At 47.3% G+C, this 14,471-nt stretch overlaps 1 protein-coding gene across 2 annotated transcripts in view; it reads left to right on the top strand.

The window, feature by feature from the left end:
* The first annotated feature begins 969 nt into the window (after positions 1–969).
* The window catches only part of NEBL (nebulette), a 352,516-nt gene continuing 339,014 nt past the window's right edge, over positions 970–14,471 (top strand). The window contains exons 1-2 of one of the 2 annotated variants that reach the window (XM_058669305.1): positions 970–1,525; positions 2,685–2,779. In XM_058669305.1, the coding sequence (XP_058525288.1) occupies positions 1,457–1,525; positions 2,685–2,779 (164 nt within the window). In that variant the 5' untranslated portion in view covers positions 970–1,456. The remainder of the gene's footprint in view (positions 1,526–2,684; positions 2,780–14,471) is intronic. The other variant, XM_012931008.2, reaches the window with a different exon arrangement.

Here is a 14,471-nt window from a genome sequence, read left to right as displayed (position 1 = left end):
CCCAGCCGGGGGATCGAAGCCATCAGTCAGCCCTGCTGACTCACCTCTTCCTCCCCGCAGGAGGCCAGCAGCCGCTGCGGAGTGCCACCCTCACCCCCATTTTGTAGATTTGAAAATAGAGGCACCGAGAGGCTAAGAATTTGCACAAGGGCCAAAAGCAAAGGCAGCGTGGCTCCGGTTTCGCGCCTCTCCTCAGGCGAACCCGGGCAAACCGGAGCGCTGACGGAGAAGAAAACGATTCCCGATTCCCGTTTCCCTTTGCTTCTGTCCTCCCTCTGCCTTCAGTGTGATTTTCCGGCTCGTCTGATCTGGAGCAGGAGTTTGTTAACTGCCTCCCTTATTTCAGGCGAAGAACTTTTCGCAGATGGCTCCTGGCGTTCCAACAGCAAAGCAGGCTTAACAATGAACGCTGATCCATTTATTATTCGAGGGAGGCTGGTTTCAGGCCTAAAATGACCAGTCTGCCTCTGAGGACAGACACATAGAACCCAGGAGCCGCAAAGCAAGCTCTGCCCCAGCCTGGTCAAAGCACTTCCCGCAGGCACACGGGGACGTGTCCTCTGTGAGGAGGCCCCGGCGAGTCGAAGCTGGAGAATCCGAGTTCTCGGCGGGGCTCCCGGCTCTGGGCCGAGCACGTCCCTGCGCGCGGCCAGGACAGCTCCCGCCTAGGGATGGGCGCTGCCCGCGGTCCCCTGGGCTGAGAAAGAGCGCGGGCGCACCCCCGCGGCGCGCGCCCCGCGCTCTCAGGGTGCTAGGGACCTGAGCCGGGGCCGGGGGAGAGGGTGGGGAGGAGGAGGGGTGTGGGTGTGCAGTCGGCCGAGGAGGAAGAGGGAGGCGGAGGAAGGGCAGGGCGTGCGCGGGGGCGAGGGCCCCCTTCTCAGACTCTGCCACCCTCAACCCCCTCACCCTCCTCCTCCCTACCACTCCCCGCGCCGCCGCCGCCGCCGCCCACCTAGGGAGGCACAGGCGCAGCCCGCAGAGGTTCGCGGAGCCTACCGGGTCCCTGTCCGCCCCCGCCGCAGCCGTAGCCGCCGCGCCCTCCCTCCTCTGGTGCCCGACGTGCTCGTTCACCGCCACTTGGGTCGGGGCGCGCCGGTGGGTTTGGCCTGCGCGGCCGCGAGGCGGGGAACGAGTGAGCGTGAGGGGCGGGCGCGAGTGTCTTGTGTGAGTCACCGGTACCTGGAGTGCGAGCAACGCAGAGCCGGCGGCGCGGAGCCCGAGCCGGAGACGAGCCGGAGCGCCTCCGAGAGCGGCCGGCCCCAGGCGCCAGCCCCACCGCGCACCCACTCACGCCCCGGCCGCGCTCCCCGCGCGCGCGTTCCGTGGGCTCGCCCGTGCCCGCCGTCCTTCCGCCGACCCCGAGGAGGTGCGGGGCTCGCCGGGGGATGTCACAGCGGCTCCTCGGGGCCCCTAGTCGCCGACACCGCAGCAGCCGCCGCCCCCGGGAACCGCGACAATGAATCCCCAGTGCGCCCGCTGCGGAAAAGTGGTGTATCCCACAGAGAAAGTCACCTGCCTGGACAAGGTGAGCGAGGGGGTGCAGGGCTAGTCCGGATCTGCTCGGCGCCGAGCTGCACCTGCTCTGAGAAGTTTTGGCACGGGCGACTAGGGTAGCCTGAGCGGGCGGCATGTGTGCAAGCGCCTGGGCACAGGGGAGGGCGCGGGAATGTCGAGGACCTGGGGTGGTCACTGTGGTGGCGGAGCCGCAACGGTTGTAGTCGGGGCGCGCGGCGTGGGCAGAGCTGCTGCGTGGGGCGCGAGGTTGGGTCGGAGAGGGGTCACAAGGCAGGGCGCGTAGGGGTCGTGCCACGCACCCCCTCCAGCCTCCACTGCTGTCCCCCAACCCTCGCCCCTCTGGCGCCCTCCTGTCTCCCCCGTTTGGCACCTATGGTGCCGGTGGGGAGAGGCAAATGCTAATTAATATGTCACCGGGCAGCCGCTGCCGCAGTGCTAAGAATAATCCCCGCGGGAGCCGGGCCCACGGGAGTCTACTCCACCCGAGTGGGGAATTTCAGAGGAAGTGGCCTTGGCCACGTTCCTCGGGCTCTGCCCCTTGCCCTTTCCGGGTGTGGATGGAGTTGGACAGACCGGGAGAGGCACCCGCACGATCCTTGAGTGACTGACAAAAGAAACCAGCGAGAGGCTGTGTCCCTGTGAATTTGTGTTGGGGGAGACAAATGCTTCGGTGGAGCAAGCTGCTGTGGGACAGCGTTGGTGCGGTTTCGTGGGATCTGGACTGGGACTGGGGACCCATCGCCTTTACGGGGTGCTCCTGCCACCCCCTCAGGCTGCTTGACTTCCGGTGGACATGTTTTCTGAGAGCCTGTGAACACTTTGAACTGGATTCTTTTTCGTTTTGAAGCCACTCCAGAGCCCCCATTGCTCCATTCACCGAGCATGGAATTCGTTCTGGTTTCTGGTAGAAGTGCGTTCTGTGCAGGTCCTGAGTTGTCCTCCCATCACTAGTGTCCGTTGTGGTGGGATTGATTTAAAACACAACTTTAATAGCTGCCTGCCGTATTTACTTAACTGGAAGTAGATATACACAAAACCATTGCACCTGCAAGCCTTTGCTGTAGTATTGTCAGGTACCCAACTGTCATGCACAGCCAGTTTTTTTTTGTAATTATTCTGGTCAGAGTTGACATTGTACTAACGTTTTCACTGTTGACTTTCCCCCCCAGTATTGGCATAAAGGATGTTTCAATTGTGAAGTCTGCAAAATGGCTCTCAACATGAATAACTACAAAGGCTACGAGAAGAAGCCCTATTGTAATGCGTGAGTATCGGCAATGTGGCGTGCCAGGTGTGCACAGCACTCCAGCATGGAAGCAGTGGTGGGCCTGCCTGTTCTGGAGAGCTGCCTTCCCATGTCAGCCAGGTGTGGCAGTGACCAGTTACCTGTTTATGCCACTGACTCTGGGGCCCGTGCACTTTGTTGAAGGCCTCTGTCTCTATGTCTTTCTCATGTGGAGGGTAATTGGTGTGTGTATTCCACCAGGTAGGTTTTGGAGGTGCACAGCTTTGCAGAGTTAGGACCATTGATTAGAAACTGCAGAATTTACCCATGGAAGAATGTGTGGGCCCTGATGTGTGTCAGGTAGAGTTCCATTTTAATCATATGTTAATTTCCATTTTAATAATAGGATGTTGTTATACTGTGATTTTGTGTCTGAACTCAGTTGCTAGGGAAAAGAGTCTCGCTTGCTTGGCCTTAGGTGGTAGCACTGTGGAGATCCAGGGGCTTAAATAGGAAACCAAAGGTTTGAGACACAGCTACTCCTGGCTGCCAAGTAGCAGTTGTGTTGTGTTGGGCCTACTGTGGTAGGCTGGGTTCTTTTTCCTGGTTAGCAGTGGGTGAGCATAGGAGAAGGCAAGCTTTCTTTGGCAGATTCTTTTATAGGTGTGTTTCTAGTCTATAGAAGCGATGAGTCGCCATCGACAGAATGCTTTCTGTGTGGCAGGCCAGACCAAGTTTTCAGCACTTGACGCACGCTGCCTCATTCAATCTTGACAACTACTCTCTGGGTTAGGGGACACTATTATTACTCTCATTTGATGGATAACGAAATTGAGGCATTGCAAGGGAGGCTTCAGGAAAGGGCTTGGATCTCTCCTGGAGGCAGCAAGCCAATCCAGCTTGGCCAGTCTGTCTGAATGGCTGCTTCATGGCTGTCAGGTTTGTGTTGTATTCACATGAGCATATTGTTTACCTGTGTCATCTGTAGGCTCTTGGCCCTGATGGCTGAGCCATCTTCTTTCCTGTTCTCCTGTGGGGCTGGCCTGGCCTGGAGGCAGCGAAAGACTTCGGGACCCATGTCCTTTTGGCTGAAATGTTGCCAGGGTTTCTTCCCCCTAGAGTTTTGGAGGTAGATTTGCTCAGGGCTGCTGGGGAAGGAGGGCCAGCTGTGATATGTGTGTTCATCATGTATTGCGACCCTGGTACCATCCATGTCCATTTGGGGCAAGCCAATACAAGGAGATCCTGCTTCTGTGGTGAAGAATATAAAACACTTTTTAGTTTTTGTGTTTCCTCACATTCTAGCGTAATGTTTACAGGTAGACCAACAACTTTTAGAGAAATCAGAAAATGCTTTTTTTTTTTTGGCATAGGTGAGATCCACAGATACTCCCTAAAGTTTTTGATGCTTCTGTCCCTCCCATTCTATGCCTCTTAAGGCAATAATGTGAAGCAAAAATAAAATTTTAGGGTCTTGGTCTGTTTCCTTTAAGAAAAGGTATAAATGACTGGTCGAAGATCAAAGGCAGGTGGCAATGAGGAGAAAAAAAGGGCCCCTGTGACCCATAAACAGAATTGTTCTTTGGTTAAAGGAAAGCAAACCCTTCCTCTGAAGCCTGGTTTGTCTGGCTTTATGGGCCACATCAGGATTCTTTACAGCTCAGTCCCCCTTGAATTTAACTCTGGTGCTAACAGTGTCTTTGGGTGCCCCTGGTCAGTCTGGAGGGAATGGAAGAAAGAGCAAAGGGAGAGAGAGAGAGAGAGAAGCGGGGGCAGATCCTACTTCCAATAAAGCTAGCCAGTTAGGCTGGGTAGTGAATTGAATAAGAGAGGCTGATGTGCCCAGGAAGCAGCAGATGACGCTCAAACATTTGGGTTCCTGCCACCAGCCTGGGAAGCACTGAGTCCTTGGGTGCTGGCTTGAGCTCATCTCAGCCCTGGCTGTTGTGACTGTTTGTGGGGATGAACCAGTAGACGGAAGATTTTTCTTTATGTTTCTATCTCTTCTTGTCACTCTGCATTACAGATAAGTGAATGAATCTGCAAAAAACAAAAAGACAGGAAAAGAGACAAAGTGAATACATTGGTTGTATTGGGATGCTTGAAAATTCAGTGATTTCTGCGAAGTTCAAGTTCAGTCCAGTTGCACAGGAATGTCCCATTCTGCAGCACGTCAGGGATGCGCCAGAAAGGGATAGTCTGTATTCTGACTTCACAGTGAACTGGTGCCCTGAGATGCTGGGATTCGGACCCCCAAACCAATAGGTTTTGTAAAGAAGAAATATCCTCTTGAGGCTACTGAGCCTGCAATTTAAATATGTTGAGGTATCTTTATGTTGAATATTCAGAGATTTTTCTGTGTAAAATCAAGTGCTTACATTATTAGTTTTAAGTCAGAGTTTGGGAGTAGCTCCTCAGATTTTTTTTTTCTCCATATTTGCATCTGTTTGTTATGGAGCAGCTAGAAAAGAAGACAGGAATCCATCCTCAGAGGGTGAATGAGTGGGGAGCGGATGTTTTAGATTTATGTAATTTAGCTATAAGCTTCTGTCATGGGTGCAGACAATGAAGCCTGGCAGGTTGCAGATTTTGTCAGCTGTGGGGTTCCATGCAGTGAGCCTCTGTTGTTCTCAACTCTGTTTTTTGAAGGGCACTTGCGTCATGAAGCTCCCAGGGCAGGGTGGATAGCCCCTGGGGATCCGGAAGTGTCTGCTCTGACTCAGGTGGTGTCAATCAGCAGGTCCCTGTGGTCGGACCAAGGGCTGCCATCATTTCTCTGGGTCAGTGGTGGAAAATTGATTCTCTGATGCATATTGCTACCAGGCGATGCAACATTTGCTGTCCGTGGAAAGCCGCCTGTTAGCTCTACCTTGTTTGGATCAGGAGGCAGTGTACATCCAGACCTCAGTGAGAATGGCTCCTCTTGTTGTCCGTTCCCCTGGCCACTTTATACTGTAAAATAGTTTTACACACTCAGGAATGTCTTGGAATTGAAGGAATAGTCCTGTTGTTTTCTGCGGCTCAGTTTCAGCCCCTTCCGGGCCCTGTGTAACCAGATTTGTGGATGTTCAAGCACCTTATTTGCACTAGCTTGGATACATCCTCCTGTATATTCTAAATTATTTCTGTGTCACTGAAAACACCAAGTACAATGTAAATACCCTGTAAATGGTTGGTATCCTGCATTATTTACAGAATAATGATGAGGGAAGTCATATTTCCATGACTTTCCAGATGTTTTCCTGAATATTTTTGATCTGCAGTTGGTTGAGTCTAGATATACAAGCCCTGGATTCATGTGGATGTCCTCTGCCGAAAATCGTTTTGTATACTGCCCCATTTGCTTCACGTTTCTGCTCTGCCCACCACCTAATCAAACATACAAATTGTTTTTGTTGAGCTGTTTGTCATTTTTTTAAAACAAAGGTTTATTTGATATTGATTGGAGAGGCAAAATTATAGAGAGGAGAGATTCAGAGAGTTCTTCTGTCTGCTGGTTCACTCTGCAAATGGCCGCAATGGCCAGTGCTGAGCCAATCTGAAGCCAGGAGCGAGCAGCCTCCTTCACATGTCCCACATGGGTGCAGGGGCCCAAAGACTTAGGCCATGCTTTGCTGCATTCCCAGGCCATAAGCAGGAAGCTGGATTGCAAGTGTAATATCTGGGACTTGGACCTGGCATACATATGGTACCAAAGGCCTAGTTTACTATGTCACTGTGTTGGTTCCTGAGCTTTTTGTCATTTTTATACCTTAACTGAGCTTCAAACACCATGACTTCTTTTTCTCTAAAAATTACATCATACGCACCAAAAATAAGACAATCTCTTAAAGAATCACAGAGTAGGACTGGCATTGTGGGATACTGACACCTGTGATGTTGGCATCCTGTGAGGCAACCGTTTGAGTCTTTTCTGCTTCATTTCCCATCCAGCTCTCTGTTAATGCACCTGGGAAAGCAGTGAAAGATGGCTCAGTGTTTGGGTTCCTGCCCCCTAAATGGGAGACCTGGATGGAGTTCTAGACTTCTGGCTTCAGCTTGGCATAGCCCTGGCTGCCATTTCAGGAGTGAACCAACAAATGGATGATCTGCCTTCCCTTCACCCTGACCCTGACCTTTCCCACTCACTCCCCTACTTCCCTCTCACTGCACAGAAACTCTGCCTTTTTTTTAAAGATTTTATTGTTATTGGAAAGCCGGATATACAGAGGAGGAGAGACAGAGAGGAAGATCCTCCATCCGATGTTTCACTCCCCAAGTGAGCTGCAACGGGCCGGTGCGCGCCAATCCGATGCCGGGACCAGGAATCTCTTCCAGGTCTCCCACGTGGGTGCAGGGTCCCAAAGCTTTGGGCTGTCCTCGACTGCTTTCCCAGGCCATAAGCAGGGAGCTGGATGGGAAGTGGAGCTGCCGGGATTAGAACTGGCGCCCATATGGGATCCCGGGGCTTTCAAAGCGAGGACTTTAGCCGCCAGGCTACGCCGCCGGGCCCGCCTTTCTAATAAATAAGTAAAAAATACCTAGGGGGAATTAACAAAAAATTCATAATGTGCAATATTTGCCTTTCTCTCGTTGTCCTAAAGATGTTTTCAAAAAGTTTTTTTGAAAATCAGATCCAGAAAAGACTCATACTTTAATTTGGTTAGTATAAAAATGACAGCTTCTTATGGCCATGGGAGATTACTCCTTTTTCACTGTCATTTCTATTGATCTGTGTAACCTCTCTGAATTTTCAGGAAGAAAGACATAAGCAGCATTTCTTGGGGAAGTAACATACATAATTAACCTGAGAACCTTTAGGAGAAATATTAAGAACATGTTTGAAAACTGGAAAGCATGCCCATAGACATGTAAAATTTACTTTAAGAAGCCGTAACAGCTCTTATTTTAATCGATACCTGAGGGCATTTTTTTTAATGGAATAAAGTAGTTAAGTACTTCTTTGGTAACTATGCTGGTTGTTTATAATCTCATGTGTTTAGAGAAGAAACAAGCATTCTGTTTGATTTCATGCAAAAGAGAACATGTATAAAATATAATGTACATGATATTTAAATTATGATCTTTTGATAGAGCAATCAAAGCATAGTCTGTACATTAGATGTAAGACCAAGCATAATACACATTGAGTTCCTAACGCAGCAGTGCACACTATTAAAATATTTAAAAACAAGCTGGTCTACTTGAGTACGTGCCATGTTTTCATAAGCCTTTATGTTTCATAAGCAGGCAGTGGATTCTTCAGCACATTCAGATTTTTTTTTCATCATGGAAATTGCAATGGAAAGAGGACTAAACAATATATTTATTGCTAAGAGGTGCTGAGAAAATAAGACCAGATGATTAAACAAAACCATAGCTCATATTTATGTGTGAATTATATGCCAACTTGAACTGTAAACATTTTGCTACCCAGTAAACCCCACCAGGACTATAAATCCCAAGACCATTTGTCAAATACATTATTTAACATTGTATGTGGAAGTCAAAATTACATTTACTATGTGTTTGTAACAAATACACTAGATCTTGAAAATTTTTTGAATGATATTGCCCTTGAAAGGCAGCAATGCCATGGACTGGCCAGTTAACTGTACTGTCACCAGATGTCAAGTTACATGAGGCTTGGGGAGGGGCCAAGACACAATGCTGTAGTTAATGGGATCTTGCCAATTATCTCCCCAAGGCACCCCCTCTGCTGACGTTTTCTGGGGCTGAACATTTGTCCTGACTATTCACAGTTAATGTCTTGTATCTGGGTCAAACATAGCTTTAATTGTGAGGATACAAACCCATGAATATCTGTGTGAAATATGTCTAGTTATCCTTCCAAATAAGATATACTCTTCACCAAGGAGTTCCACTTAACAGGGTTTCAGGAGACTTTAAGAAATAAAGCTAGAGGAGCTGTGTGTGGTGTTTACTTTCCCTCTGCCTGTGTTAGCGTTTCATCTCATGAATATTTATGGTTTCTGCATAGCCTGGAAGATGCTGGGCTGGTACCGCTCATGACAGGCTCTCCCAGAACAGTCAGTGCAGTTCTGCCAGCCTGTCTTGAGGGTCATTAACGGACCAGCGTACCACTGGTCATTTTTCTGTTGGTTATTCCTTGTTAACCCCTTAATCAAGGGTAGTCAGAAGATGTGCAAGGAAATAAGATTTAAACCCCAAAGTATTTTCTGCATCTCTTTCCCTTGTCTCTGTGTGAGCCTCTTAAATTTGGTTCAACACACCAAGGATTTCAGTTATCTCAAGGGGATTTATGAAATTGCTGCTCTTCAGTTAGCTTTAATTACTTAAGAATCTTCCATGAGCTAAAGCTTGCAGTCATTGGAATTGTGGAGCAGGATGAAGTTGGATTTGCATTTTGGTTCCATCATGTCCTGGTGAGGTTTCTCTGGGCTGTAAAATATCGGTTTGTTCACCAGTCGGGGTTAGTAATGCCGAACCCACATGGTTGTGTGGGGCTTAGAGGAACATACATGGAAAGGCTCTAAGTCCTTTGGCAACAGCGCTGCCCTTGTTTTCTCAGGGATACTTTTTAAAAGAGTGAAGAATGAACAAGGAGGAGCCTGAAGGGTCTTCCTAAAGTTGTCAGAGGATGTGCATTAGCAAAAAACTGTTATGCATTCTTTGTACCACAGTAAGCTTGCATTTTAATTCCATGTTCCCATAAACTTTCTGAAGTACCCTTGATCTGACAGCATTGAAAGCTGTCCGTAAGCTGATGCCATTCAGTACAGTCACAGATTCCTACAGTCACTGCCCCCATGCTGTCGGGTATGCCAGCCACTCCCAGCCCAGGCCTTTCCCCAGGCCAGCCCAACAGGCATCCACATTGCAGGAACCTCAGGTTTACTTGTCCCCACTGGGGGCTCTGCCTTGCTCACCGTACCATCACCAGAATCTGGCACTTAGGAACTATTCAGCAAATATTACCTATGTTGGAAATTTTGACACTTATGCTGGCATCTTTGAGAGTTTTTCTTCTAGTGCCAATCCAGGATGTGACCCAGGTGCACTTGTTTTTGGGAGGTAGCTGGGGCTGGGTGGGTTGGGCCTAGACTTTGGGGAGTCGATACAGGGGTCCTGTGATCGCAAAACCTGACCACTGAGGGAGAGGGGATGGTTCCTGTGGCCTTGGCCCATGTCCTGCTCTCTGTAACAAACTTGATAGAATTAACTTCCCTTGCAGAGAGACCCCATTTCAAAACCTGACATCTTTCTGAAAGTGTTTCTTACTGTTGCCATTTATTTTCTTCTGGGTCTGATTATAGTATGTAAAATGGGAAAATAATTCCTACCTAATTGGAGCTTTGTCAGGATTAAGTGGAGAAATGTTGTAGACTTTCATATCTCCAGTGAAACCTGTTAAGTGCCCAAATTGTCAGTCCATTCCCTTGTTTATAGCAAGAAAATAAAAGTTGTTGTCTTGTATTTCTTGCTTCATCACAGCAGAAATGATCACGTGTGTGAAGTGTATGTGTGATTAGATATTACAGGAGTTCTGGTTAGCACAATTGTAGCATGCATTGCCTGTATTTTTAGCTGTTTCTCACAGGATGGATTAGATCTTTGCTTCTTACTGTGTACCTGACATAAGAGGAAGAGAGTTGTTTTAATTAGAAGCTTGGGAAGGAGAACAGGAAACACTTTGAGCCAAGTGGACATGTTCTAGTGCATGTGCAAAATGCTGGTTCTTAGGTATCTTCCTGTGGCTTAAATTTTAGTATCTTTGAAATTGTTGAAGAGGATCCTGTTTGCAAGTCGTGAACTGAGTTCTGTCCTTTAAAAAAGGTTTTCAAAAGGTGCCTTGATACATGCTTTGTCTTCTTAAGAAGATGTGTTGAATATGGAATGATGTCAGATGAGAAAAGATTTCCAGATGAAGCACCACAGACATCTCCTAAGTCATGAGGAGATGCAAGGATAATGTGAGATATAGATGTGTATGCTTGCAGGTGTATTGATTATGTGTCAAAGGTCTGTGTAAGAAGACTATTGGGTATGTCTTCTTTAAGCGTTTTCAGATGCATGCTTCACCTGGTGGTGTCTGGACTGTTAGGGGTGAGAGGAGCGGACGTAGCAACACAGGACACCGTGTTTGGAGAGCTTCCAGCCCCCTCAAAGTGTCTGCAGGAAAGAGTTGAAATTATTTTCTTTCCCTTGTTTCTGTTCTGCAGTAAGTGTTGCTGGGAAGGCGTAGGCTGTTACCAGCAGGAGAAACAGGACACAGAATAATATTTATGAGCTGAGGACCCAGAACTTCGCAGGCACTCAGTCATAAGGCTGGCTGGTGATTCTTCCATGCTCAGGCTGGCTGTTTGAGTTTAGTGATGGAATCCAACAGTTGTGCAGGCCTCTCTGCTGGGGCCAAAATATGAACACTGGACATGCCCATGAAAACGGAGTTGTGAGAAGGACCAGGTTTGAAGGGCTGTGATTATTTGTTTCAGCATTGGAAACCCAGTGTTTTATTTATAGTTAGCTGTGCATTTCCTGAAGTGCAGTCTTTGAGGGAGTCAATTGGTGGCTAACTTCTGTTTACTTTGCCACACTCTCTGTGGACTCATTCCCATTGAATTTGACAAAGAGCTAGAGGAAAACTAGTTTGATGTGTGCTTTCTTAAGCAGATCTGATCACTGGCTATGCTGGCGGACTTCTGCTTTTGCTGCAGCTCAGTAGTCTAAAAAACCTGTTAAAAATCATTGGTATTCTTTCCTGCTGCTATTTATTCTCCCAGGTTGGGTACAGACCAAACACAGAGAAGTTAGAGATATAGGTAAACATGTATATACACATATTCTCTTAGAGGAATTGTATAATGGAGATTAGCATACTGGGAAGAGAAGGTATGTTGGAGTATGCATCTCTACTCCCAAATGAAAAGAGGAATCCCAATGAAACTGTTAAATATACCATGACAATAGGATACTAGACTTTTCTACTATTGTCTCCAGCTACAATGATATAATACACTTAGGTACCAGAATGATGGACTTGTGACGGTTGTTGAAGGACTGTACTGCTGTAATAATATAGGAAAAAATAGTTGGAGGGAATGAGGAGCGTGGTGGAGGAATTCCTGTGCCTGTGGAACCATATCATGAAATATATGTGTGTATATATACATATATATATATATATATGTATATATATATATATTTATATATATGAAAACAAAAGCAAGTTGGAGAAACAGGACGGTTGTGCTCTGCACAGGGGTCTGTGGTTCTGGGACAAAGAGGGCAAGTCAGGCAGTTGTCTATAAGTATTGAATTTGGTCTTTCAATATAGCTTCATATGCTTTAATTGATCAAGAGTGTGAATCTTGGGGCCAATATTGTGGCACAGTGAGGTAAGCCCTCGTTGCAGGGTCGAGATGCTGTATCGGAGTGCTGGTGGAGTCCTGGCAGCCGTACCTCTGTCCAGCTCCCTCTAATGCACCTGGGAAGTAAGCCAGAAACAGCCAAAGTACTTAGGTCCCTGTTACCCTGCCAGGCTTTGGCTTGGTCCAGTGTTGACTGTTTGTAAAATGAACCAGTGGATGGAAAATTTCTGTCTCTCCCTCTCTTTTGCTCTGGCTTCCAAATACATAAAACCAATTCTTTTAAAGTGAATTTCAACAAATTCAGGCAGTGCAGAAGAACAGTAGGAGAACTGCATTCACTGTATTGAAGGAGGGTCCCTACAAGGAGATGTGTTATTGGTGGTCTGTGTTGGTTGGGATAACCTGTATCATCTTTCCCTGACCCCTTTCCCCACTGCCCAGACTGACTCCACACTGCTTTCCTTCCCTATGTGTTTAGTCTCCTGCCTTTGTCCAGGTTCGAGCTCTCAGTAACCTTTTCACTGTTCCCCAACTGGCCCATCTGTTCCTGTCACTCCCTTTTTGGGTGCTTTTCTTCCTATCACAGTCATCTTTTGAAAGCATGGTTGGTGTTAAGTCCCCTCTACACAGACATCTTTGATGGCTTTCCATTGCATACAGAGAAAAAAGCAAGTAGTGTTTCAACAGACATTCAGGACTTTTTACAATTTGCCTTTCTTGATCCACTCCATTTACCCTTCTCCAGTCATAAGGGCTGCTAGCTCTGAAACCTTCATCAGGTTTCTTGACCTAAATCTCCATATCCTAACCTGTAAAAATGGGTATTTGATTAAATTCCACCTCATGGGATTAAGGGTTCATTGGAATACCCACATAGTAAATTCAGGAGCACTTCAGGCACAACTTAGGAAGTTAATAACAATCATGTGATTTTCATCATTAACTGGACACAGTATTCTGACATTGTACTCATGCTGGTGTTATGCCTTGTCACTTGTGAGTTATTTTTATCTGTAAGGGTATGACCACCTTTGTGAAAGCATTCTGCATGTCTCAGTCAATTTCTAGACTCTGCCTTCGTTGTAGTTGTTATACCTCAACCATATCACTTATCAAAAAGCTTGCTTAGCAGTCTGAGATGGTGTTCATCTGAGATTATATCACGGAAGTCTCAGCCTAGGGTCGCAGGAGGTTGTCATGGTGGGGTTAAGTCAACCACAAGAGATTTGCTCCTTAGAGGGATTATTTCTGGCATGCCTAAGGATTGAGGATGGGCATGGCAGCCCAGCCTTGCAGTGCAATGCTAATGCTAACCACTGGGGTGAACATCCATGCCAGCCCTCACTAAGGATGCCAGCTGTGAATCTGAGTCTCTGTGCCACCCACTCTTCTGACCAATTGGCTGCAAATTTGAGAGTTCCCACAAGGCCCTTAGATTTGATAATCATCTGCTAGGAGAATTCATAGTACTCAGGAAATTGTCACACTAATATTATTGTTTTGGTAGGGAAGGAATAAATCAGGAGCAGCAACATAAGGAGGCAAACAGGGCAGAGTCTGAGAGGGTGCCAAACGGAGTTCATCTGGGCTTGCTCTGGCGGGGGGGAGGGTCAGGATCTACCTTGTTGGCATATTGATGTGTTCATTGAACAAGAATCTCAACTCAGCTTTGCTGTCTCAAAATTTATTGGAGTTTCATTTATTTTTTTAAATATTTATTTATTTATATTGGAAAGGCAGATAGATATACAGAGAGAAGGAGATACAGAGTGAAAGACCTGTCTTTTGGTTCACTTTCCAAGTGGCCACAACAGCTGGAGTTTAGCCAATCTGAAGTCAGAGGCTAGAGCCACGAGCTTCCTCTGAGTCTCCTATGTGGTGCAAGGTCCCAGGGACTTGGGCCATCCTCCACTGTTTTTCCAGGCCACAGCAGGGAGCTGGAAGGGAAGTGGAATAGCTGGGATATGAACCAGCACCCTTATGGCATCCTGGGTGTGCAAGGCAAGGATTTAGCCACTAGGCTATCACATTGGGTCTGGAGTTTGGTTGTGTCAATGGCCTTATGGTGTTCCGCTCCCTCCCTGGAGGAAGTCAGTTGATAATAGCTGACTCAGAGTCCCTCTGATCGAGTCACATGGTTGGCTGTTTGATTTGACTAGCTTCTGCCTTCAGCCAGCTTGGTGATGTACTCTCAGGTCTGGTTGGACGGTCTCAGGAATAGCTCTCTAATCATTTGGGCACTCCCAGGCATTTAGGATGCCCCTGACAGGAACTGCAGACTAAGTCCAAAGTCTTTCCTATACAACAGGTGCACTTCATGTCTCCATCAGCTGTTTTGTTTCAACTATGGATATAATATTGGTCTTTCACCTCATCAACTTTTCCACCCCTTTGTGAAA

The sequence above is a fragment of the Ochotona princeps genome, chromosome 10, assembly GCF_030435755.1.
Source record: "Ochotona princeps isolate mOchPri1 chromosome 10, mOchPri1.hap1, whole genome shotgun sequence".
NCBI lineage: Eukaryota > Metazoa > Chordata > Mammalia > Lagomorpha > Ochotonidae > Ochotona > Ochotona princeps.
The sequence above is the reverse complement of the archived record's forward strand: the minus strand, read 5'-3'. Positions and strand labels throughout refer to the sequence as shown.